This window comes from Alosa alosa, chromosome 2 (genome assembly GCF_017589495.1).
Source record: "Alosa alosa isolate M-15738 ecotype Scorff River chromosome 2, AALO_Geno_1.1, whole genome shotgun sequence".
NCBI classification, from domain to species: domain Eukaryota; kingdom Metazoa; phylum Chordata; class Actinopteri; order Clupeiformes; family Clupeidae; genus Alosa; species Alosa alosa.
In genome coordinates, this window is record NC_063190.1 from 36,794,864 (window position 1) to 36,821,576 (window position 26,713).

General features: G+C 44.9%; 2 protein-coding genes across 2 annotated transcripts in view; one reads left to right on the forward strand and one right to left on the reverse strand.

Annotated features, from left to right (window-relative positions):
* Nucleotides 1–9,129, forward strand: part of zdhhc20a (zinc finger DHHC-type palmitoyltransferase 20a) — a 29,219-nt gene extending 20,090 nt beyond the window's left edge. Inside the window, exons 9-14 of the mRNA XM_048236428.1 lie at nt 2,089–2,221; nt 2,947–3,073; nt 3,340–3,423; nt 4,185–4,252; nt 4,666–4,719; nt 6,873–9,129. Coding sequence (XP_048092385.1) covers nt 2,089–2,221; nt 2,947–3,073; nt 3,340–3,423; nt 4,185–4,252; nt 4,666–4,709 — 456 coding nt within the window. The 3' untranslated portion in view covers nt 4,710–4,719; nt 6,873–9,129. The remainder of the gene's footprint in view (nt 1–2,088; nt 2,222–2,946; nt 3,074–3,339; nt 3,424–4,184; nt 4,253–4,665; nt 4,720–6,872) is intronic.
* Nucleotides 9,130–13,937: 4,808 nt separating this feature from the next.
* Nucleotides 13,938–26,713, reverse strand: part of smg6 (SMG6 nonsense mediated mRNA decay factor) — a 32,045-nt gene continuing 19,269 nt past the window's right edge. The window contains 9 exon segments of the mRNA XM_048236414.1: nt 13,938–15,931; nt 16,195–16,276; nt 19,305–19,519; nt 20,811–20,955; nt 21,062–21,229; nt 21,744–21,902; nt 22,761–22,871; nt 22,873–22,990; nt 26,514–26,694. Coding sequence (XP_048092371.1) covers nt 15,801–15,931; nt 16,195–16,276; nt 19,305–19,519; nt 20,811–20,955; nt 21,062–21,229; nt 21,744–21,902; nt 22,761–22,871; nt 22,873–22,990; nt 26,514–26,694 — 1,310 coding nt within the window. The 3' untranslated portion in view covers nt 13,938–15,800.

Here is a 26,713-nt window from a genome sequence, read left to right on the forward strand (position 1 = left end):
TAGTGAGTCGAGGGAGGTAGCTACACTTGGGTGAAGAGGGATTGGTGACTAAAAGGAAAAGCAGGTCTGTTATATGGGAATATTTTGGTTTTATGAAGGATGGCGTGTTACAAACACTGGCGCCAAATCGTCCTTCTCCACCCGTGTTAAAATAAACAATTTATTTAGTTATCGTTAGGATCAGAAGATATGTCTTTCACTGTAAGGCTTGAATTTCATGATTTGCATTTAGCAAAGCCCCCAGACAGCAGCAGAGAGGTAATCAGGATTAGTTATTTGTAAAAGTTGTTTAGCCTACTTAGTTGGACTGTGCGATCGCAGGCCCTTACTTTCACTTTCCGCTGCCCTAAATAGTCTAGCGTGGGATGCGCGGCGTCTGAGGAGGTACAGACTGGGCTACTTTAAGATTTTAGATGAGTGACGCGCGCGATATAGCTTAAGTAGCTTTTGCTAGGCCCAGCGAAGGCTGGCAATGTGGAATATTCCGCTGGTTGGTGCACAAGTGTTCAGATTGGCTGTCTATCCGTCTTTTAGGAGGATTTTTCCACACAACCGAAAGCCTAGTCATTAGGTCTCTTAGCTGTCCACTTTCATCAGGCCATATATAGCCTAGGCTACATAATATTTTATATTTTTTTATGTAGAAAATTATACATTTATTTCTGTAATTATACACGGGTTTCGTTTACCAAAAACTAGATGCGATGCAGCCATCAGGGCAGAAGGCGGCTTGGTGGCCCGTCCACAACGTTATAAACTTATAACTATAAACTTAACCTAAATAGTCGAAGCTGTAAGCTACAATCGGTTTTTGTATACCCCTGTTGTCTCAATGATATACCATTTCATTTCAGGCTATATTTCAGGAGTTTGCCGTTCATTTTCTTTATTAATATAACATTGTATTTTGTCATTTTTTGGTGAAGACATGCATTCCGTTAGGGATATTGAACATTCTCTAACCATCGTGGATTTTGAATTGGTTGCAGTTTTCAGCATAACAACTCATTTTATTCTTTTTTCATGGAGAGCACTGCTCTATGCTGTTCTATGGTGCTTTCTGCCTCTTAGTTGCGCACACATGTTTTTGTGGCGTTGCATAGAAATCCATGTATACATTTATTCCCCAACCCTACAGTCTATGCTAGCAGCAAGTAGAATGGAGATTTTTTTTTTTTTTTAATTATACATAGGATTATATCGTTATCGCAGGGACTCAATAATGTTATGTCGATATGCATGTTTTCCCAATATCGTGCAGCCCTAGTGTGCGTGCGTGCGTGTCGATGGCGTGTCTGTGTTATGTCTGCATCTCTGTGTGTGTGTGAGTGTCTGCATGCTTCTTGAGAATTTAGACAGCAGTCAGCTGCTGTAGCGTCAGCATTCTAGAGTCCACTGTTTCTCACATCCAGCCATCACTGACCACTGGCCTGATGGGAAATGTAGTTCTATAAGGGTGACCACTGGCCTGATGGGAAATGTAGTTGTATAAGGCTCAGTGGTGGGTGGCACTACCAGCTGGTGCAGGTGGCAGAGGGGAGTGAGCGTTAGTGTGGGCACAGCAGCAGAGACCAGTGGGCGTGGACGTGACATGCTGTGTGTGGTGTGTGACGTGACATGCTGTGTGTGTGGTGTGTGACGTGACATGCTGTGTGTGGTGTGTGACGTGACATGCTGTGTGTGGTGTGTGACGTGACATGTTGTGTGTGACGTGACATGCTGTGTGTGGTGTGTGTGACGTGACATGCTGTGTGTGGTGTGTGACGTGACATGCTGTGTGTGTGGTGTGTGACGTGACATGCTGTGTGTGGTGTGTGACGTGACACGCTGTGTGGTGTGTGTGACGTGACATGCTGTGTGTGGTGTGTGACGTGACATGCTGTGTGTGGTGTGTGTGACGTGACATGCTGTGTGTGGTGTGTGTGACGTGACATGCTGTGTGTGGTGTGTGACGTGACACGCTGTGTGTGGTGTGTGTGTGTGTTTTCTCACCTCTCCCCCTGTCTCCTCTCACTCTGTCTTCACCCCCTCCTCCCTCCTTCTCTCTCCCCCCCTCTCTCTCTCTCTCTCGTTCTCTCGTTCTCTCAGAATCAGCTCCCTGACACTCATGCCAAGTTCCACGTGCTGTTCCTGTTCTTCGTGGCCACCATGTTCTTCATCAGCATCTTGTCTCTCTTCACATACCACCTCTGGCTGGTGGCAAAGAACCGCACCACCATAGGTACGCACACACACACATGCACGCACACACACAAACACACGCACACACATGCACTCACTCACTCACACACACACTCGCACACACACACACAAACACACACACACATGCATTTATACACGCACACACGTGTGCACACACACACACACACTCTCTCACAAGCAAGCACACACACTCGCATGTCTATCTGTTGCATACTGGAGGTGTAAATGAATTACAATCAAGGATAAAGAATCTCTGAGATTTGCTCTGGTAGATGTAAATGTTAATTCTCTACCTCTCCCCGTCTCTCTCCCTCTCTTTCTCTACCTCTCCCCGTCTCTCTCTCCCTCTCTTTCTCTACCTCTCCCCGTCTCTCTCTCCCTCTCTTTCTCCCTCTCCCCGCCTCTCCCTCTCTGCCCTCTCCCTCTCTCTCCTCTCTTTTCTACCTCTCCTGTCCTGTCTCCCTCTCTCTCTTCCTCCCTCTCCCTCTCTCCCTCTCCATCTCTCCCCTCTATACCTCCCTCTCTCTCCATCTCTCCTCTCTCTCCTCTCCTCTCTCCATCTCTCCATCCTCCTCCCCATCCTCCCTCCTCTCCCCTCTCTCTCCATCTCTCTCCCTCTATACCTCCCTCTCTCTCCATCTCTCCCTCCCTCTCTCTCCCTCTCTCTCCATCTCTCTCCCTCTATACCTCCCTCTCTCTCCATCTCTCCCTCTCTCTCTCCCCCTCTCTCTCCCTCCTCCTCAGAAGCGTTCAGGGCCCCCATGTTCAGGAACGGTGCTGATAAGAGTGGCTTCACTCTGGGCTTCAGGAAGAACGTGGCCGAGGTGTTTGGGGACCAGAAGAGATACTGGCTCTTCCCCATCTACACCAGGTGAGGGAGGGAGCTTCTACTCCACTTTGTCAAATCAATTGCATGAACTGTATGTTTTTGATATGTTTAGTACAAAGAAGCAAACGCAAATGATATAGAATACAGAATATGCAGAACAGAATAGTTTATGTTTTTCTGATGTATTAATGAAGCCAACAGTTCAGTGATTACAATATTGCCAACACAATGTTGTTCCAGTATATCAAGCATAAATGTTGAGTAGAATAATGTTGTTTATGTCTGTCCCTCCTCGGTTCTTGGTTCAGTTTGGGTGATGGCCACACGTTCCCCACCCGCCTGGTCAACATAGACCCAGAACAGCTGATTGGGGACCAGCCCAACTCCAAATGGTAACACCAGCCTCAAACACTCTAGAACACTATATACTGTAACCGTGTAGAACTGGAACACTCTAGAACACTATATAATGTAGAACTGGAACACTCTAGAACACTAAATACTGTACTGTAGCAATGTAGAACTGAAACACTCTAGAACACTATACACTGTAACAATGTAGAACTGGAACACTCTAGAACACTATATACTGTAACAATGTAGAACTGGAACACTCTAGAACACTATATACTGTAACAATGTAGAACTGGAAAACAAATTACATTCCACAGAGAACATCAAGCATTCAGAATTACACACAGAGGAGGATATTAGTCAAGTCCTACATTCTGTCAATAAGTAAGGGATAATGTATAGAACACCGGTCATTATTGGGAAAATAAGTTCATCAACAACAAGTTCATCCTCCCCCAGTATGTCCATGCAGTTAATGCATATTGTTTCAAGCATGGAAGGAACATGACTTCATATGCATCCATATGCATCACCTACACACTAGCTTGTCCAGTGTGTTCGTGTGCAAGGAGCGTGTGTGTGTGTGTGTGTGTGAGCTGACCCTCTGACCTCTGTGTGTTCCGCGAGGACGTGCGTGTGCGTGCATGTGAACTGACCCTCTGACCTCTGTGTGTTCCGCGAGGACGTGTGTGACATGTGTGTTGTGTGTGTGTGTGTGTGTGTGTGTGTGTGTGTGTGTGTGTGTGTGTGTGTGTGTGCATGTGAACTGACCTTCTGACCTCTTTGTGTTCCGCTGCAGTGCTTTAGATGGAGAGAGTGTGACAAACTCACACAACCATCTACTGGACGAGGGCCACAGGACTGAGGGTAAGGAACACACAGGAGGGACACACGCACACAGGACACACACAAAGGACACACACACAGGACACACACACAAAGGACACACACACACAGGACACACGCACACAGGACACACGCACACAGGACACACGCACACAGGACATACGCACACAGGACATACGCACACAGGACACACACACACAGAGGACACACACACACAGAGGACACACACACAGGACGGACACACACAAGAGGGACACACACACACAGGACACACACAGGAGGGACACACCCACAGGAGAGACACAGGAGAGACACACAGGAGGGACACACACACAGGAGAGACACACAGGACACACACACAGGAGGGACACACAAACAGGACACACACACAGGACAGACCTCAAAGATGAGCTAATTTTATGTTGTTCTTGCAGATGGGGGACCCACAGTAACCGTCACAGTGGAGAATGAGTCCTAGTCCTAGTCAGGTGAGGTGTTTATGTGTGTGTGTGTGTGTGTGTTTGTGTGTGCGTGTCCTATTGAGAGGAGTTGTGTGATATAATTTACAACCCCAAATCAGAAAAAGTTGGGACATTAGTTGCAAAAAGGACACAGACAACATCAAATCTCCTTTTATACCAGCAACATGCTTCAAAAAAGTTGGGACTGGAGTAACAAATTGCTGGAAAAGTTGTGTAATGAAAACAAAACGAAGAATGTTTCACAACTAATTAGGGTAACTATGGCAACACGATTGGGTATGAAAAAGAGCATCCCAGAGAGGCAGGGTTTCTTACAAGTAAAGATGTAGGGATATTTATCACTCTGTGTAAACCTGTGTGCACAAATGATGAAACAATGTCATTTTAATGTTTCTTAAAGGTTGTATCAGCGATGGCGGGGTAACGCCACTTCTGTTGATGTTCAAACAAAACAGAGAGCTACCTCGCCACTCCCTCCCCCTCCTTCTCGTGCAATTGAAACTCTCCTGAACGCGCATCTCGTCGGTTATTGGTTTGAACACTTTATTTTGCCTTTGAGTGGTTGGCAACACTTGGTGATAGCATTTGTTTTTGTGTGCAGATCTCAGTCCAGGCTGCCTACAGAGACACATTTTTTTGACAGCCTGCTTATGGGGCGGGCAGCTAGCGGATCGTTAGGAAAGATTAGATGAATGTCATCATTTATGTTTGGGCCTTTTTTGGGCCTGCAATCGCTGATACAACCTTTTTTTTGGGGGGGGGCTTTTTATGCCTTTAATTTGATAGGACAGTGAAGAATGACAGGAAGTGAGTGGGAGAGAGTCGGGGTGGGATCCAGAAAGGACCACGGGTCGGGAATCGAACCCGGGTCGCCGGCGTACGGTGCACGTGCCCCTGCCAGTTGCGCCACGGCTGGGGCCACTGATACAACCTTTAACATGAAATTGTGAAGTATTTGCGGGGTTCATCATCTACAGGTGAAAATATAATTCAGAGAATCCAGAGAAATCTTTGCAAACAAGGGAAAGAGCTGAAAAACAATATTGGATGGCCGTGGTCTTTTGGACCTCAGATGGCACTGCATCAACACCAGACCTGTTTCTGTAAAGGAAATCACTGTATGGGCTTAGGACAACCTCTGATAACCATTGTCTATGTGCACAGTGTACATCACAATGAACTTGAACAAATTCAAAATGATATATATGACTTATATTAGAGGTTTGCACTCCTGCGGTAGACCCGTGGGTCCCGACGCAAAAGAGTGTGGCGCAGGACAACTTTTGAAAGCTCTCTTGTGCCCGGTGGGATGAGAGGTGGTGCGTTAAGGGTGCGGGACAAACCGATGATTCACTGCACTTCTGCAAATTAAATATGTGTGTAAAATTAAATATGGGAATGATTAAAGTAGTGTTCATAACTATAGTTCAGCTGGATGTTCTGTTAGGCAGCATTAAATAACGGGGTTTAAGCATAACTGACGGATAGCAGGCCTATAGCCTATATTGCCGTTTACGTGTGTTCAATTTGTTCCTGCTGCTCATTGTCAAAACTCAAAATCAAAAGCATGATAGAGAAAGAGGGCACCAGACTAGGCCTACTTCAGTTGTTAGCCTACATTCAGAACCAAGAAACTGACATCTGGAGTCTTTCTCAGGTGTGTGTGCTCCTTTCGTGAGACAGAAAGAAAAGCTGAATAGGCTATCCCTCCTGCATGCGGGCTTTAGCGGACGGGAGCGGGACTCAAAATGACACATTGATGCGGGAGCGGGACAGAATATTGCGGGAACGGAAAATCAGTCCCGTGCAGACCTCCAACATATATTTTCCATGAAAAAGTCCAAATGTTCATTTTCAACATTCGATGTTGTCTATGTCCTTTTTGCAGCTAAATATGTGTTTGTGAGACTTGTATATGATCACATTGTGTGCGCGAGACTTGTATATGATCACATTGTGTGCGCGAGACTTGTATATGATCACATTGTGTGTGCGAGACTTGTATATGATCACATTGTGTTTGCAAGACTTGTATATGATCACATTGTGTTTTTATGTGCATTTTACATAACATCCCAACTTGTTCCGATGTGGGTTGTAGTTGAGAGCGGCAGGATCCCAGTGGCGCTTGAGTGACATGTTTCTCTGTCTCTCTACAGGAAGGGATGGAGCCATACACTCTGTTTGGTGGTCAAAACCCGGAGAGGACAGACGTTTTTACACACACACATGCACGCACACACATATTCTCTCTCTCAATGCCTTAAGGTCAGCTACATTTCCATGGAAACCTTCACTTTGAATGACTGTTAAGAAATGTCTCCTCATCGCCATGGATACCCCCTTTAATTTTTATCAGCCTTCAGAGCCTCACCATCTGCTCACATCACACACACATACACACTCACAAACTAAAGATTTGTCAATATTAGTCTTTGTTACTAACCAAAGACAGACAATTGGAGCATGTGATTAGTTTATTTATTGATAATGGTCTTTATTAATCAACTCTGGGACAGGTTTGAGCTCTCAAGCCAAAATAAGTGTGGTGGATTTGCACAAGCCTGGGTTACTATGGGTTACTATCGCCCACAAACACCTCTGTACTGCCCCCCTGAGCGCCTCTCTCTCTCTTTCCCTCCCTTTCCTGGACACCTGCTCTGTAGATCAGAAGTGTGCAAACAAGGGCAACATTCTGTGGACATTTTTCAGTTTGTGTTCATCTCACTACAAAGAAGAGTCATTTGGAATGTACAAAAACATTCCAAAGTAAGAGTTCAAAGAAACTGTGCTCAAATATTTGCTGAATTTGTCTGCACACCTGGCTCTGATGTGGCCCTGGTGTGGCCCTGGTGTGGCCCAGATGTTTGCAGATCTACATCGGTTGTAGAATCTGTGGCTGTCTCAGTTTAGCAGCTAAATCGTCATTGATATGCTGCCATTTTGTGGTTTAAGCCCTTAACTGAGCTGCCCAGCAGGGTCATTGGCATCAGCGGCTGGGCTTCTGAGGAGCCCCACGGTGAGTGGAGACCTGCTGTAGTGATACAGACCCGCCGGGTTGAGACCAGGCCATGGCGGCCCAGTTCTGGCCCACAGCCCACTGCTGTTCCGGTGCCTGAGCTGCGTCTGGAGCTGCTCTTTCTGAGGACACCGTTATATCCCAGGATGTTTAGCCGTAAAAGCAGGCAGCCCAGTTTATGGTGCTTGCCTACACCATTGGCTTTCCTAGATCATAGCCAAGTCTGGAACAGACAGTTAAGAACACAGTTAATGGGCCTTCTCATCCAGGTGTAAATAAGTCTGGAACAGACCTCTGTCCTACCTGAGCTCCATCCATCAGGACCAGATCTCCATCTGGTGTGCCCCAGATGTGCTGGATCAGAGGCCTCTGCAGTCAGACCCAGATGTGCTGGATCAGTGGCCTCTGCAGTCAGACCCAGATGTGCTGGATCAGAGGCCTCTGCAGTCAGACCCAGATGTGCTGGATCAGTGGCCTCTGCAGTCAGACCCAGATGTGCTGCTGTGTTCTGCTTCTGGCCATCACGCTCAGAGTGGTGAGAAGCTCAGGAGCCTCTAGAGATGGAGACATCTCATGGTGTTTAAGCTCATGAGCCTCTAGAGATGGAGATGTCTCATGGTGTTTAAGCTCAGGAGCCTCTAGAGATGGAGACGTCTCATGGTGTTTACTCGCACTTTAGCTGTCCATTAACTCGCCCTCAACATCTGTCTTTCTTTTGTTGCTGATTTGTTTGTTTGTGTCGGTGTGCAGGCCAGTGCTGTGGGGATATTTTTCTCCCCATGAATCCTCTCTGACCTGTTTGTCATCCAAGTGGAAAAGAGTTTGTATGGTGTCAGTAGTTCAGCCTTCTGGTGAATAGTTTTGGAGTAGTTCAGTCATCTGGACAGATCTGCTAGTGCCTGCTAGTATACTACCTGCTATTAGCCTGCTAGTATGCTACAGCCTGCTAGTATATGCTACCTGCTATTAGCCTGCTAGTATATGCTACCTGCTATTAGCCTGCTAGTATATGCTACCTGCTATTAGCCTGCTAGTATATGCTACCTGCCTGCAAGTATATGCTACCTGCTATTAGCCTGCTAGTATATGCTACCTGCTATTAGAGGTGGGCATACTGCATACTAACCGCTTAAGATATTGGAATATATCATAGTGACTATGAACCATTTTTTCTGCTGTGAAGCGTTACCCAAGTGTTTGATTATGGGGGCTCTGCACACCCCTGGTGCCCAATGGGAGGCTAATGCTAACATGTGGCTAATGCTAACATGTGGTTGTGGAGCTGCCTACTCTGAGCTCTACAGTTTAGCCCAAGGGCCTTCTCTGTTCTCCTGGTTCCCAGCATGCTTCTCCACCTGCTGCATCTCAGCTTTTCCCATGATGATGTTCCTCATCTAGTCCTGCATCTCACATCTAGTCCTGTTCTGCATCTCTGGGGTTTTGTTGGTCTGCAGGTTGTATGCTGTAGTGACCTTGCTCAGACGTGCTTGTGTTTGGTCCGGTGTTGTCCATCACCTTGCTCAGACGTGCTTGTTGTTGTTGTTGCCCAGTGTGGTTTGGAGCGGTTTCTTTGTTTGTTTGTTTGTTCTTGTTGCCCTTGTTATGTGCTTGTGTAGAGTGCACACAGGAACTCTATGGAGCTGAGAGGGGATGTTTTGTGTTTACTCCAGAGAAACACTTCTCTCTTTCCCCACAGGGTGTCCTCACTGCAACAGATGTGGGTGTGTAGTATGACTAAAGTAGTTATTTGTGAAAGTCCAGTGGTGATGGTAGTTGAAACTTTTCAGCATGCCAGTGGTAGGACGTTTGTTGTAGCACTTTTGTTGAGGTAACCCCTGTGGAATCGTGGGTCCTGCCATTGCCCACTGCAAACTTAGCATGTCCCCAGATTTGTACTAAAACCACATCCGACCCACGGGGCAAAGCTTAGGTAAATGCGCACGCACACACACACACACACACACACACGCGGCTCAGTGCTTTAAATGCCATATGGTGTGTGATGGTGTTCAAACCCTTGAGTGTTTGTGAATTGAGTATTCTTTTTTTATGTTTTAAGTTGTATTTTTGGGTAAATGTAACTTGTTATTTATATATACAGACCTTTTGTATTAACTTGTTTTGTTTTGTTTTAATCTGAAAAGGGAGCTGATACTTGGATGTAGACTGAAAGCATTGTTTACATTTTAGTCTGGTATTGTCTTTTCTTTTGATACTGAGGGTACGTTTTGTTTTGTTTTGTACAAAGTTAACTGGATTACCAAGTATTAATCCAACTGCATTCCAATTCAACGTGTGGCTTTTCTATACGGACTCCAGTGCTGTCGTCTGAAACGTTACAGAACACGCAGCGGACTGCCACGTAAAGTATCTTTTTTTTAAAGTGCAGCCGAATTCAGTTATATTCTCTTCACTAATGGCTTTTATTAAGGAGTTATATCATATTCCAGCTGGAAACTGCTCCTGAGGTATAGCATCTAATCTAGTAATAACTGTAGGCAGCGTGATTTGATAACTGCTGAATGGCTGTAAAATCACTTTAAGTTTACCCAGCCCTTTGTGATGTATGTAGGTTTGGCTGGTTAAGGGACTGTTTGCTAAACCTGAAAAAAGTGAAAACTTGCCGCATCCAATGCCAAAGTGGTCATCAGCACCCAAAGTTCTCCAGTCTCTAACTGGCATTAGCCTGTAGCATAACAGTCTCTCACTAGCGTTAGCCTGTAGCATAACAGCCGCTGTCTGTATCTGTGCAGCTTGACCACTCTGCCAGGAGTGACGTTGCCATGCCAACTGATACGAAGATTCTACTTACACCAGCAGACCACACTGTTCTAGTGCTCATTATAATCACCTAGAATTGTAGACCAGACAAACGGAGTACGTCATACAAAGCAAGATCTGAGTTGGGTGTGTCAGGTCAGCGTGATGAGTAACGCTTGAGAAGCTGATCAGGAGCCCTGATCTCAACAAGAACTTAGTAACCTTGTTTAGCATGGCACCCCCCTGCTCCAGTGCTCTGAAATGGAGCTTCTATACAGGGCTGAAGAGTTGAGTAGGTCTAGCAGTGGTGGAGTGGGATAGGCTACATCTGTGGACGCTCTGGTCAGAAATACAGCAGACAGCAGGGCAGGCAGATCCACTTCCATTCTCGATACGATGAGGAGCACACACACGTAATTAGAATGTTGCCAACTGAAGGTTCCATTTGATGATGTAATAATGAACTCAAATGGAAATGCCACATCTGTGCTGTGAAGTCTGGATGATTTGGGGAAAACATGTTGACTGGAGAGTTTCAGGTGGTTACTCTCTGGGTGATCAACATCCCAGCTTTCCCATTGGATGGCTGCTGCAGCAGATGTAGTGACTGGGTGTAGATCCCATGAATGACCACATGGACAGGTAGATGCTAGATATGAAAGACAAAGGATTTATGCCAAAAAAAATCATCAGCAAGAAGGATCTCATTACGCATTAATAACGTACCATTTTGTGTAACTGGAATACCAAGCAGCTGTTGGTATCATGGACTATTTTACTGTACATTTGATTTCTATGGCTACAAATGATTATTTAATACTACTCGTATGTTCTGCATGTAAGGTATTTGCTCTCTTGTGTTTTCTTACTTGCGGGCCAGTTTTAGTTTAAATATATTTCTACACATGTTCTGATATCTAAAGTGTTTGCACAGGTTTTTCATGTCTAATAGAGTTCATGTTTGTATTTTGTGGATTAGACACATCCATGGGATGTAAAATGCACTAATAAATGACGAGCGGTTTTCAGTCTGGTGTGTTCATCAGTCGTCTATAGCAGAGTTCTAATATAGTCACACCTGGTTGTGCCAGTGGAATTGGGTCTTTGTAGTTTCACCACTGATTTGCAACTATTACTTGATAAATAGGGCAGTTTGACATTATTGATCCATTGGTCACCACTATAGCAGAAGAGAATGCAAGGGCCATCTCCACTCTTAGGACTGACCTGACGTACAGTAACTTTGTGTATTAGCCACATTGTGTATAAAGAAAAGCAAAACCGTGTATTAACCATAATACATACAGTGGAGAGGTCTTGCTTCGCCCTGAAGGTACTTTTTTTTTTCAATAATGATCGGCGTTCTATACATTATCCCGCTTATTACAAGGCTACTTGCCAAAACGAACATTTATTTATTAGTTTCGTTGTGCCTTTTGCTGAGAAACAGTTCGCAACACACGCTGAACTTGAATCAAACATTCTTTAGAACACAGATGATCGTCTGCTTTCACTTTTGAATGAAGTTCCATTGCAAGAAGTGACCGCACTACTTACGGAGTGATAAGACTCAGAAGCACAAAACCTGTTGCCATTGACAGCAGTCATTATAAACTTTGCAGCGGTATATAGTAACAGTATATAGCATATAGTTTTAACAGACCTCCGAACGTTCGGAAGGCTCATTCATGTGAATGGAACTTTCTGCAGCACTCTGAAGAGCCGTTTGATAATCATAAAGAGGAAGGAAGGAAATAAATTCATCCCGTCTATTAACCTCATGGCTGAAGAAATTATGCAAAATCAATGACAACTTTGGTTAATAGTCGAAAAATTACAGTATTTGATGTGAATTGGTGACTTGTTTACAGAAAGTCATGTAACAATAGCATCATAAGTGTTTTTTTTTTTTTGCGTAGCACTGTGAATTCTAATAGCTCCACCAACGCAGTCTCTTTGTGCCAGCAGCTGGCCCACTGGATGCCCCGTCTCTGCGGAGAGACTGAAGCTAAGCAGGTGTGCTTGTGGTTAGTACTTGGATGGGAGACCTCCTAGGAACACTAAGTGGCTGCTGGAACAATGTAGAAGATGCCGTCCTTCAGATGTGACGTGACACGGACGTTCTCACGCCATGAGGTCCTAGCATGTCCCACAGCCCTGCAGAAAGTAGAGGGAGCTCTGTTTGCTGAGTTTAGAGTTTAGCTAGTCATGGCGTGAGAACGTCTGTTTCACATCACATCTGAAGGACGGCATCTTCTACAGCACAGTGTTGGGCGTGGGGATTGTACTGTGACCAGAGAGAAGACTGCCCCCTACTGGCCCGCCACTTAGTGTTCCCAGGAGGTCTCTTATCCAAGTACTAACCACAAGCACACCTAACCACTAACCACAAGCACACAGCTGCTGGCACAAAGAGACTGCATTGGTGGCGCTATTAGAATTCACAGAATTCTACATGGTTCATCCCCACTAGCCACTTCCCAACTGTAATAGATTGAGTCTCCAACTTGGTGTGTGTGGTGAGGGTTCTGCCACAAAATGGCTGCTGTGCTACAAGTTGGTGGTAGATAAGACTATAAATGGGTCATTCCACGGCAGTTCAACCAGGGCCCACGCACTTAGGTCTCAACAAAACATATTGATGTCAATGGTGCATTTTGCCCATGTTCAGGGTGGAAAGTGAAAAAAAAAAAAATTTGCATGAGACAAGTCAAATTGGTGTTTTTAAAAAGAAAAGATCATGGAGAATAAAGAAAAAAATATTTAAAAAATCTTTGTATATTCCCACAAGGTGTTTAGGTGCTCTGAAAATGAGAACCAAAATGATTTTTTAGACTTGTAAGGTCTGCTGTTCAGATCCTGAAGGAATTTATTTTCTGTTCATTGTTTTTTGTGAGCGTGTTTCTACTTATCTCAGTAACGAAAAATAAATCAAGAGCCTATGTTGAGTACAAATATGTCTTCTGAAGGCTTAAACAGAGCCCAGCCAAAAACTCCAATACAATTTGTATCAACTTTGAGGGACAGCTATGACCATGCAGGATTATCCAAATCAAACCTGATTATTTTGCTACATACTATTCCTATTTATGTACCAGCATGCAGAATTTGAGCCTCCTACATGGTTTAGTTCTTGCGCTGTGGGCTTGTGAACTTTGACAAAAAAAAGAGGCTGAACAAAATTGACACCCCCCTGCCCCTGTAAAACTGGCTGTATCATGGAAAGTATTGATCTTGCATAAGAGTAATTTTACAGTGTGTCTCCTGGGTAACATAGGTACACCTGGTAATTTTTTGAGACCTAAGTGCGTAGGCCCTGGTTGAATTGAAGTGGAATGACCCAAATGTAATGTGAACACGTCACGCACTTGTGTTGCTATAACAAGTCACACATTGTTGTGCCTAAACCAGTGGTGACAGCAGCAAGATGTGTGGTACAAATACATGCGTATATATTTCAGGTTTATTATTTTCAATCACTTTGTTTATAAGAAAGCCATCTTTTCAATCACTTTTTTTTTATCCATTGTTCTCAACAAAATCCAGATTCCTCTTCAGACAGATTTTGCTATTTAACCAAGCATAGCACTAAAGAGACATCAGAGACATAAATCATATATATATATATATATATATATATATATATATATATATATATATATATATATATATATATATATATATATATATATTGATAGATTCCGTAGCAAGACATTAAATCAGCTGAGTTTTGGACTGATAGGTACTGCGTTTGACAACTTAATGGTCAATTTCAGGTGGTATGTACACGTTCCCAAAGGAATTCTACTCAGAAGCCAACTGCACATAATAGAATCATATCAAGACTGTTGACTATGTGAGCCATTTTTAAATGACAAATGCATACACACACACACACACAGGGAACCACACAATATCTAGAGATTAGAGATTAGACTTCACCAACTTGTGAAGTTAACAAAGACTGGTGAGAACAGTTCATGTGACCAGTTAAGATGTACCAGGTCTGAAGATGACTGTAAATAAAGATCTTAACCTCCCTTAAACCTGCAAATTAGACAAAAGGCCTTTACAAAAATGGACCCGTCAAAGAAAAACACCTCAAATGAAAGAAGAAAAAAAATATTTGTGCCACAAATCAACCACAAAGCTCAAAACACCACTTCTAACATAAACAACAAAAACAATTACTCTACATGCTGCAAATGAAGAAGGAAAAGAACACAACTGCTCAAACAGTGGAACCTCAGTGGAACCAGAACAAGAACACAACTGCTCAAACAGCGGAACCTCAGTGGAACCAGAACTGCTGCTCAAACAGCGGAACCAGAACAAGTGGGCAACAGCAAACATGCCCCAAAACAAACAAACAAACAAACAAACAAACAAACAAAGGTCATGTTTACTCCGTCAGTTAGGCACATCTAACCACAGAAGAGTTCAACCAGATACCCCTGAACACAAGATACCATATACCCCTTAAAACAAGGTGCAGTTTGAAGGCAACTACATGTGAACAGAAGCCAGAGCTGTGTTGGCCCTGGGGTGGGTGGGGTGCTGGCCAAGGCCGTCCACCCCCCAGTGCCGTGTCCCTGGCCACAGCGCAGGAGCCAGGCAGGCCCAAACATGGCGTGGGGGGCCTTTGTGAGGGTTGCCCCAGCCCCTTCCTCAAGGGTCCATAGGAAGCCCCAGGCTGTGGTCTGAGCCGCCGCGCAGAGCTGCTCTCAGAGCTCCCCCTAGTGGAGTTCTCTGGTACAGACACGCACACCTGCATAAACTAGCCTATGTAAGCAGAGGTCTAAACACACACACACGACAGATCCTATCAATCACATGTTCATAGAACACGAACACACACATACTCTCTGAAACAGCTAAAGAGTTCTTCTTGCAGGTGGCTGGTGGCCTAGAGCCCACTACACAGCCTCATCAGCAACCTCCCCTCAACTCCTCTGGCAAGCAAGCATCACTCCCTCCCTCCTTCTCTCTCTCCCTCCCTCCCTCTCATTCCACTCTCCCTCCATTCATTCATTCCTCTGGCAACACACAGGTGGGAAAGAGAAGAGCTCCTAACTTTTCCTCCTTTAATAAATTCATCTGCCTTTCAAAGCTTCTTTTTTCCCTCTGAAGTTCAGTCTCCCAAACACATTCTCTCTCTTCTTCTCTTCCCATCTCCCTCTCTCTCGCTCTCCCCCTCTCTCTCGCTGCTCTGTGAGGTTGTTCATTCGTCGCTCTCTCTCCACGTGGTGGCGTGGATGTCGAGTCGAGTCGAGTGTGGTCTCCCGGTGCACGTCGAGACGCGTTGCCTTCAGCCCACTTTCGCCCAGCGCAGGAACGCGGGGATGTCGCGCACCGGCACGTTCCGAGTCAGCGCCTTCACACGCAAGTTCCTGTCGTCCGTCAGGAGAACCACCTCCCTACGCAACCGCACCTTCCCATCTGAGAGAGAGAGAGGGGGAGGGAGAGAGAGAGGGGGGAGAGAAAGAAAGAGAGAAAGTTGTTGAAAATAAGTAATCACTATTTTTTTGACAATTATTGTCGGAATATACAGCAACTTTAGTTGCTGGTACGTAAGTCTGTGAGGTGATAATGGGCATGTGAGTGTGTGAGGTGATAATGGAGACGTGAGTGTGTGAGGTGATAATTGGCACATGAGTGTGTGAGGTGATAATGGCACGTGAGTGTGTGAGGTGATAACTCACCTTGCTGAGAGGGCATGAGGTCCTTGGGCTTGTCCTTACAGTAGTGCAGGCAGCAGCTGAGGATCACGTCGTCATTAGTGCCCTGAACACATGACGGGCACAAACACGCCGTTATTATCCAACGCTTACAAGCAAACACGCTGTTATTATCCAACGCTTACAAGCAAACACGCCGTTATTATCCAACGCTTACAAGCAAACACGCCGTTATTATCCAACGCTTACAAGCAAACACGCCGTTATTATCCAACGCTTACAAGCAAACACGCTGTTATTATCCAACGCAACATTAGTGCCCTGAACACATGACGGGCACAAACATGCTGTTATTATCCAACGCAACATTAGTGCCCTGAACACGACGGGCACAAACATGCTGTTATTATCCAACGCAACATTAGTGCCCTGAACACGACGGGCACAAACATGCTGTTATTATCCAACGCTTTGAAGCAAACACGCTGTTATTATCCAACGCTTACAAGCAAACACGCTGTTATTATCCAACGCTTACAAGCAAACACACTGTTATTAACTTGTTTATGTAGCCTCAATGTTGCAGGACATGTCATAAGACTGTCGGCTGAGAAAACAGATAGCCTGCTCTGTCGCTCTGTCCGTGGATATGCCTAGGCTATATGTAGCCTAAATGTAGGTCTACCCATGATATAGCCATTGTTTTTAGGTTAAATATGCATGTTCTTTATGGTGAAGTTATAACAAAGTCCTTTTAGGCAAGTCCCTCCACTCGGCGGCCATATTGCAACGTTTTTTAGGCACTCATCGGGCATCCTATTCGGCACCAACCTTGCTGTAGCGGCGAGTTGACAACACATGATTGGCACGATGTCTTCACAACACACCATATGATTGGCTTAATGTATTCACATCACACCACATGATTGGCTCAATGTATTCACATGTCGACGTTTTGCCGAGGAAGGGGTGGGAAATGTGTAGAAACGGCCATATTGGCGTTACAAACTAGCCCCATGCATTTCTATGAAGGATTTTTTGAGTGCTGTGTCTCCACATTAGAAAGTCTCTGGTTATAACCAGACTTCTATCAATGCAAAGCAGAAGAATCAGCTGGCAATGGATTTGGAGTGACTGCTTTTCAACCCGTAGCCACTTAATGCTTATTCTAGCTATGACAAGATAGCCTACACAAGTGTGTCAAATAATATTACAGTATATTAAATAAAATATATTTGACTTGGGCTGTTAAAATATGTTCGCCTGTATGACTACAGAGGAGGAGAAAAGCAAACAGGCGTAAAGGACCATCAAAAATATAAAACTGTAAAAGTACCGTTTTACTTTTACTGGAGGAGATTTCTCAGTTGGGAGTATTTACTTTTACTGGAGGAGATTTCTCAGTTGGGAGTATTTACTTTTACTTGAGTAGATTTCTCAGTTGGGAGTATTTACTTTTACTTGAGTAGATTTCTCAGTTGAGAGTATTTACCAGTGTTGCCAACTTAGCGACTTTGTCGCCATATTTAGCGAGATTTCAGACCCCCCAAGCGACTTTTTTTGTAAAAAGTGACTAGCGACAAATCTAGCTACTTTTTCTGGCGTTCTTGGAGACTTTTTGAGACTCTGATGTGATGGGATGTAACGTCCCTTTTTACTCTTATGAGTGAGCAGTGAGTTCGGCTGTGCTGTGTAAGAGTCTCATGCCTGTTTCGTTTGTGAATTAGCCTAAATCGAGTTCGCCCAAAGCGTTGCCCCATGATTATAAAAGTAATGACTGGCCTATGTAGTGTCAGCCCATGTTATCCACAGAAGTAGATGTTCTATAGATCTAACAGCTCAGACAACGTTATTGGAAGGTGCAGCAACTTCAGATGAGATTACAACCAGAGTCAATGAGACGAGAGCAATGACATGATGACAGGGAAACAGGGACATGCTTTCCAGCACCGTTCAACAGAGGAAAGTAGGCTACAACTTCATTCACAAGCAGATCAGTTCAAAATCGAGCATACAAGTTAGAAAAACCTAAAACATTCGTTTAGGCTATGTAGCCTCAGTGTTGTCAATGCAGGACAGACTGTCGGCTGAGGGGGAAAAAAATTCTGTCGGCCTGTCCGAGTGACATTAACTAAATAAATCCAAAATATAGCCATTGCTGTAAGGTTAAATTGTGTGTAACCTATGGTGAAGTTATAATTAGACTTCAAGCTGAGCAAATGCAGCAGTTGGAGGTTAGGAAATGACTGATTTTCAGCCACTTAATGCTCATTCTGGTGTATACTATGACAAGATGTACAGAAAGTAAAGTGTATCAATTACCCTAATATACAAGTATATTAAATTAAATATATTTAAATTAGGCTCTTAAAGTTGCCTATTTCAGTAGGCCTAGGAGAAAAGCAAACAGCTATAAAGGGGTATTAAAGGGCTATCACCGTTTTTTTTTTTTTTTGGGGTCACGACCTGGTGACATAATTGATATGCAAATTAGTGTGCGACATCATCTAGCAACATTTAGCGACTTTTGGAGCTTGTTTTAGCTACTTTACATTTGAAATAGTTGGCAACACTGGTATTTACTTTACGAGTGTGAAGGGAGTGTGGCGTATATGGGAAACACGCACAAGTGCAGGTGCAAAATGTAGCCTAGGCCTACTACAGCACATTTCATGAAGAGCATAACGAACACAAACAGCCTCGTCCAGATCTCCATTACCCATGTTCAGTTCAGTTGACTAGTGTTTTTAAGTAAGCCTAAAATGCGCCATTCAGCCGAACAGGATTTTTTTTTTTATTTAGATTTTTTAAAGTAAAACGTGCCATTCAGAACTGCGTTGGTGTTTATTATGGCCATGACTACAGGAGGATGACCATGCAGAAGCCTACTGGGAAGTGTCTGTGGCAGTTTGAGGACAAGAATTGGTGCATTAAAGGGTCAAAAATAGTAGCAGCCAAAGACAAAGACAAAGTTGATAACAGAACAAATGACGGTGCAAAATAAAAAATCTTTCGCAGCATGCAATCAAAAAAAACAAAACATACTATGCTTGGCATCGCAATTAACATGTAAATGCTGACAGCCCTACATAAAACACGTTCAATCTTGAAAAAGCAGCCACACAAACACACACCTTCTGTCCGGAGATGTCCTCACTGCGGAGGGCGATGGAGTCGAGCTGGTTCCCACGGCTGGTGAGGGCACGCAGGCAGGGCTCTCGGGCCTCAAAGCTCTTCTCCAGGAAGCCCACTGCCTCCTTCGCCCGCTCCTGCACGTGCCGCACGTGGGCGCCGCCACCATCACGACAGTCCTGCTGGCCCTTCGCCAGCCCGTCCAGCTCGGTGATCACTGGGAAAGGGGGCAGGGCAGGGCGGGGCAGGGCGGGGCAGGGCAGGGCGGGGCAGAGAGACAGAGTCAACGCTTCCTTCTCTTATTATTCAGACAGAAAGAGCCTATAAATATACAAGCAGCACATGCTAATAAAAGAGCTCCCTTTGTCTTGAGGCAGAGATGGAGACCAGAAAGAAACGAGGGAGGAGAGAAGACCAGCGTGAATCAAAGATAGAGTAGGATAGAGAGAGAAAAGGAGAGCAGAAGGAAGAGAGAGAGATAGAGATAGATAGATAGATAGATAGATAGATAGATAGATAGATAGATAGATAGAGAGGAGGGAGAGAGAGACTGGGAGGGTGAGAAACGACCACCACAGAGGCTCAGCCCTGCCAACCTTGAAGAAAGTTTATGGGTAGCTCCTCGAGCCAAGAAAAACAAATTGCTTACGTCAGCCTTTATGCATGCAGCCAAAAACAGACATAACCATCCATGCACACAAGATACATTTTGGATAGCGACCCATCTCAATCTGTTTTAGAGCCCAATTATCCTGACCTATGAAAAACATTTTTGTTGATGGGGACTGATGTGGATATGTTGTCCATTTTCTTATATGTGGTCTCTATTCAAGTCTGGTCTATTATTATCGGATCTTATTATCGGATCATAAGCCCTATTACCACCAGTCCCGTGTTTGGAAAAATTGGATATTTCAGGCAGTAAAAGCGGTAAGAACGAAACCAGATTTTTTCAAATCTACACACCTATGGCTACTGAAAAATGTAAGGTTCATTTATCAAATGTTATTTTGAAGTATTGAAAAACATTGTTGTTTTAGAATTTTCGGACGAAATGGGTGATAAATGGAGGTGTTACGATACCTCTTTTCAATCCATTATAATTATACACACAATTGCACTCAGGAGATTTTTTAGTTTCGCAAAACGGGGGAACGTGAATTTGCAAGTGAACACTTATTAAACTCACCTCATCAAGTCTTTCATTTAATGTAATCCACCGTTGGCTGAAGAAAAAAGAACATGACCACTATGCTTTGCCTGTCATTTTCACTTGTCACTTTCTTTTTGTAGCTCACCCTCACATGAAATGGATTTGTGGGAGATTCTAATGCACGTGCTCCAGGAAGCTTTCCCGGAGAAGTTAGATGTCTGCTCGTTTTTGCATAGTTTTAAGTAAAAAATCATATCGGCGCACTTTGATGTGAAAATGCGTGGTTGCGACGCAAAATGCGTACCAGTTGGCAGGTCTGGAGGCTGCACACACACACACACACACACACACACACCTATGAGGGGCACGACCACCACATAGAGGCTGCAGGCCACCAGGCTGTGCAGGCCCTCCAGGTGGTCGATGAAGCCGTTGGTGTCAGGTACCAGGTACACCGGATGGATCTGCAGCTCCAGGCGCCGACACGTCTGCAGCACCTCCTGACACACACACACACAGTTTATAGGTTGTCGGTACCAACAAGGAATAATAAGTATGGGGTTAGTCAGTGGTTTGGTGTGTGTGTGTGTGTGTGTGTGCGGTCACCTGGATCTTGTCCCTGCGTTTCTGCTGCTGTGCCAGCTTCTGAGAGAGCACGTTCCGTCGGGCCCTCAGCTCCTTGATGTCATCCCCACTGCCATCCGCTAGCTCCGCCTCTAGGTCCGCCTCTGAGCCAGACTGGGAAGACTCCGCCTCCACGATGACATCATCATTCTGTAACAGGAAGGCCATGTAAGGTGTTCAAGAATATGACTAGAATGAAAAAGTCTCCAGTGAGAAAAATGGAATATCACTGGTGAGTGAAATGGAATGACAAGAAAAAAGTTTTCACTTCACTTCCTTCATATCGCGAATAGGTGAAATGGAATGACAATAGTTTGGGAAATAAATATTGAGATTTATGAGCCATCCATAATGTAGCAAATTTATCTCTAGACTCTTTTTTCCAACATTTGACCCAAAACCTTCATTTCAGCTCCAAGTTCAGAACAGGAGTGCGGGTTTGAGGAGGCCATGGCGGGTTTGAGGAGGACATGCTGGGTTTGAGGAGGACATGGCGGGTTTGAGGAGGACATGGCGGGTTTGAGGAGGCCATGGCGGGGTCAGCTGGTGGGTGTAGCACTGTCCCAAACCATTATTTTACAAACGATTAATCTAAGGCAGGGCTCTTTTCCATCTCTCTTTCTATCTCTCTATCCATCCATCTTTTCCCTCTCTCTCTGCTCACCTGGTTTTCCTTCAGCTGCTGCTCACTGGCTGGCGTGGGGGCAGTCACCATGGAGACGTACTTCCCTCCTTTGAAGGCCAGTAATGGCTCTTCCTGTCCACACAAGGCCTCCAGGAAGTACTTCAGCTGGGTGATACGCTTACAGTCCGCAGCGATCGCCTGAACACACACACACACAGTTATTCATCTGAGAAAACAAGAACAAACAAGTCCAAAACATCCTAACAGTTACTGCACTCCTCCTGTGCTTTAAGTGTGTGTGTGGGGGCTGTACTCTGTACTTAACTGAACCATTAAATGTCCTAAAAAAACATCCTGTGTGAGTGTGTGCAATCGCTCAAAATGGTTTGAGTCTCAGAATATGTGGGTCACGGGGATTGTGTGCGTGCGTGCATGCTGCATGTGTGTGTGTGTGTGTGTGTGTGTGTGCATGCTGCATGCGTGTGTGTGTGTGTGTGTGTGTGTGCGCCGTGCATCATGCGTGCATGCTACATCGCAGCATGTGTGTGTGCATGCTGCGTGTGTGTGTGTGTGTGCATGCGTGTGTGTGTGTGTTGCATGCGTGTGTGTGTGCATGCGTGCGTGTGCATGCATGTGTGCGTGTGCGTGCATGCTGCTTGCGTGTGTGTGTGCGTGTCCCACCTGATCCTGTGTGAGAATCGCTCAAAATGGTTTGAGTCTCAGAATATGTGGGTCACGGGAATTGTGTGCGTGCGTGCATGCTGCATGCGTGTGTGTGTGTGTGCATGCTGCATGTGTGTGTGTGTGCATGCTGCGTGTGTGTGTGTGCGTGCATGCTGCATGCGTGTGTGTGCATGATGCGTGCGTGTGTGTGTGTGTGCATGCGTGTCGTGTGTGCGTGCATGCGTGCGTGTGTGTGCGTGCGTGTGTGTGCGTGCATGCGTGCGTGTGCGTGCATGCGTGCGTGTGCGTGCATGCTGCATGCGTGCGTGCATGCTCATGCATGCTGCATGTGTGTGCGTGCATGCTGCATGCGTGTGTGTGTGCGTGTCCCACCTGGTCGGTGGAGCGGTCGATGTAGCAGGGCTCCTGGGGGGCGGCGAGGAGGGGCACAAAGCCGGCCAGCAGGCGGTCCTCCTCCAGCAGGAGCAGAGCCAGCTCCTCGTCCTCCTCCCCCTCCACCCCCCTCCACCTTGTACAGCGCCGCCTCGTCATGGTACACACGCGCCAGCTCATTACACAGCTCCGCCAGGCACACCCACACACTCACAACACCACCGCTGCTACTGTAGGGGGGAGAGAGAGAGAGAAAGAGGGAGAGAGAGAGAGGAAGAGAGAGAGAGGGAGAGAGAGAAGAGGGAGAGAGAGAGAGAGAGAGAGAGAGAGAGATCGGTCACCGATATTGAAATTCTGTCATCAGGCAGGCTGTAAAGTGTATGTGGAAATTTCTCGCTTTATGATGGCTAGAGTTGCGGGACTTGAACAAATTATGTGCAATACCCACAATCCCGCCGTGAAATGTAGACCCTGGAGAGAGAAGAAAAGAACTGTAATCTTGCATATCCCTCTACTACTCCCTATGGAAAGTTCAGATCTGCACTCTTAGAATAGGTTGGCGACGCTTATCAGCAATTTAGTCGTGGCCAGCATATTTGACATCGGCCACTAATATTGGGCGTTTCACAGATGGCCGATGGCAACAAAAAAGGCCCATATCGGCCGATACCGATAGCCTGCGATATACTGTATCGGTGCATCACTACTTTCTTTGATCAAATGTGGTATGTTACTGTCATACAGGCCTACCCAGTTGCCATACTAGTGGAGCAGTCAGTCAGACATCGATGTCCGTGGCAAAATCGAGCATAGGATGAACCTGTTACAGTCTTAGCTTTTCCTTGTGGGTTATGAATATTATTTTATTAACTATCAGCGGTTTGTTAGTGTGGAGCTTGTGTTCTCATGCAGCTGGTAGCCTATCCAAGCTACGTTAATTTCACGATAGGCTACTTTACCCTGTCTGTTACGAACCCTTATTGTTTAGTTAATTTGCATTCATGTTGAGCTCCCCCTGCTGGGGCGAGTATGTCTTGCGTTTGTGCTTTCACCTTTTTCCGTGCCCACAGGTTAACTACCCATAATCAGGTGCACCTGGCACAGCCTACTTAAGGCCACCCGCTGCTTGCCTCAGTCTCTCTCTCACTAAACAGATGAGGATCGTGTGACCGGCTTGTAGCCAGTCCCATCACCTTCGTCTGTTTTCCAAAACATTATCCCCTGCGAGGGATCGTACTGTCGGGCCTTTTGGCCGCTTTTGACCATTTTTGCGAGGGTTACAAAATAAACTACCCTCTTTTTGATAATCCGTCTCATTGGTCTCCGCCGCCGATATTAGCAAAAAATGTGGGCTCGGCCTGCACGGGAAAATCCCAATCCGGACTCCCGATCCAGTTTGCTTTCAAAACTCCGGTCCGTGTTTTCCAGAGCACCGATGTAGGTAATCCATTCCAGTTTGCTTTCAAAACTCCGGTCCGTGTTTTCCAGAGCACCGATGTATTCCATTCCAGTAGGTTCCATTCCAGTTTGCTTTCAAAACTCCGTCCGTGTTTCCATTCCAGTTTGCAAAACCGGTCCGTGTTTTCCAGAGCACCGATGTAGGTAATCCATTCCAGTTTGCTTTCAAAACTCCGGTCCGTGTTTTCCAGAGCACCGATGTAGGTTCCATTCCAGTTTGCTTTCAAAACTCCGGTCAGCGTTTTTCAGCACACCTAGCGACCTGTCCAGCATCCCACTTGTCTGTGCATGTCCCACTAAGAATTTAAAGTTATTGAGCAAACATTTCATGTCACAGTTGAATTAATATAGCCTAATGTTAACCGCGAATCACCATGAGACCCTCTTACTATTAAGGCTCTTATGCATGTTGCTGCTGACAGCTTTGCCTGTCTAACGAATGTTATCTCCGCTGATTTAAGATTGTTTGTGTAATGTATAGGCACAGCACGCACTTTAATTTCCCTATTTTTTACAATCGGCTAGCCTAACAAACGCATTTCATTTCAAAAGCAACCTGGTCAATCGCTAACAACTAAGTGCACCTAGGCCTACAACTCTACACATCCAAAGGGTAGAAGCTTCCAGTAGGCCATCATAACTTTTTTACAGTTTAGTCTGGGCATCGGTAGCAGCCCTACGGCGATGTGAATTAGTGACAGCTGTTGTCGCGTAAACTTAAGCTCCTGTCTCTAAATATTGTAGATAGGCCCTCGTGCTATGTTGCTTGATTTTCTGTAATAAATGCAGCCTGTAGCCTAGGTTACTTCAGCAAACCCAGACCAGTTGTGGCATCAGTTTAGCTTTTAAAACGCAACAGTGAGAGGCTTTTTAGCGCAGTCTCACTTATCATTGATGAACACAGGAGCAGGCTGACACCTGAGCATGTTGAAATGATCACCTTTGTGAAGAAGAATCTCCCCATCATGCTCAGACTGCAGCCAGGGCAAACAGTAGAAATTTAAGGGAGTATGGAGATGGAGCAGTAAAGTGTGGAGGAGATAGCAATACTGTAGAAGGCGTGACAGTTATTTGGGTTGTTATAGCCAATTCAGTGTGTGTGTGGTAATTTGACTATTTTCTACTCAGGTTTTGTGTGTGTGTTGCTTTTATATATAATTTTATATTGTTTACACTGATGGCTTTTTTAAGCCTTGGTTTACACTTTTGAGCAGAGCACTGATGCCAATTCAGTTTGTGTGGTTAATTGATCATTTATTTTCTACTCAGCTTTTCTGTGTGTTTTTTTTTTGTGCTTTTATTATACAGTTTACAATATTGTTTGCACTGATGGCTTTTTAAGCCTTGGTTTACACTCTTGTTGTTCAAGAGCAGAGCACTGATGCCAATTCAGTTTGTGTGGTTAATTGACTATTTATTATTTTGTGTTTATTTAACCCTGTTAAGAATAAACAGGTCAGCTTCTCATTACCAACCACTGTGGATTATTCAAACTAACCTAATTAAGTTGGCTAGTTGTTCTTAAGAGTAAAACCCTTTTCAACATGAGTATAACAACAAAATAAGTAAATATCTTTAATCTTTAATACATGCTTGGATCGGCCGGTATCTGTATCGGCCGATGCTAAAAGCTACTATATCGGTATCGGATCGGAAGTGCAAAAAGCTGGATCGGGACATCCCTATTACAGTTGGCTATAAAGCACGTCTCCACCTGTGATGTTCGTTACTTCCTACTCCAGTAAGAGACCGTTTTAAATGAAAGTCTGGTGAGTCTGATTTCCGTTTACAGTTACCTTATGAAGACAGCTTTATTTAGTAGCCTATGGAGCAGCATACAGCAACAAGCAGCATAAGCAACATTGTGTGTCTATTGTAGGCCTATTAATTTTTATAACCAACAAATATATAGCTGGGCAAATTTATTAAACTAGAAAATGTAAAATGCAAAAGTTGTGATGTAAAATATTATGTATAGTTAAAATAGATAATGCAGAGATAGTTACTAAGGTGATGCTAGGATAGATATGGTGGTTGCAAAGCTCAATAAAAGTTGATCGTTTAAAAAGTAGACAGTTTAAAAGTTAAATGTAGATAAAGTGGTTGATAGACTGATAGTTTAATGCGTTAGGAGAATAATAATAATAATAATAATAATAATAATAATAATAATAATAATAACAAGAAGACGATGACTTTGGATAACAGAACAGTGCATTTTCATTTTTCAAGTTAATAGAAACTTTTACTATTTTGTGGTAGGTTCCAGAGGTCTGTGTGTGTATGTGTACTCACTACATGCTGTTGGGTGGGGGGTTCCAGTTCTCTGGGTGTCCCAGCATCCAGTCGGACCAGACCTTGGCACTGGGCAGCAGCTCGTGGAGGTTGGGCGAGAAGGCCGACACACGCACCATCTTCTCCACGGCGCAGTCCGTGCAGTTGGAGCCGGCCTCACAACCGTCCACACACACCGCATCTGGGGAGGGCAGCGTGGG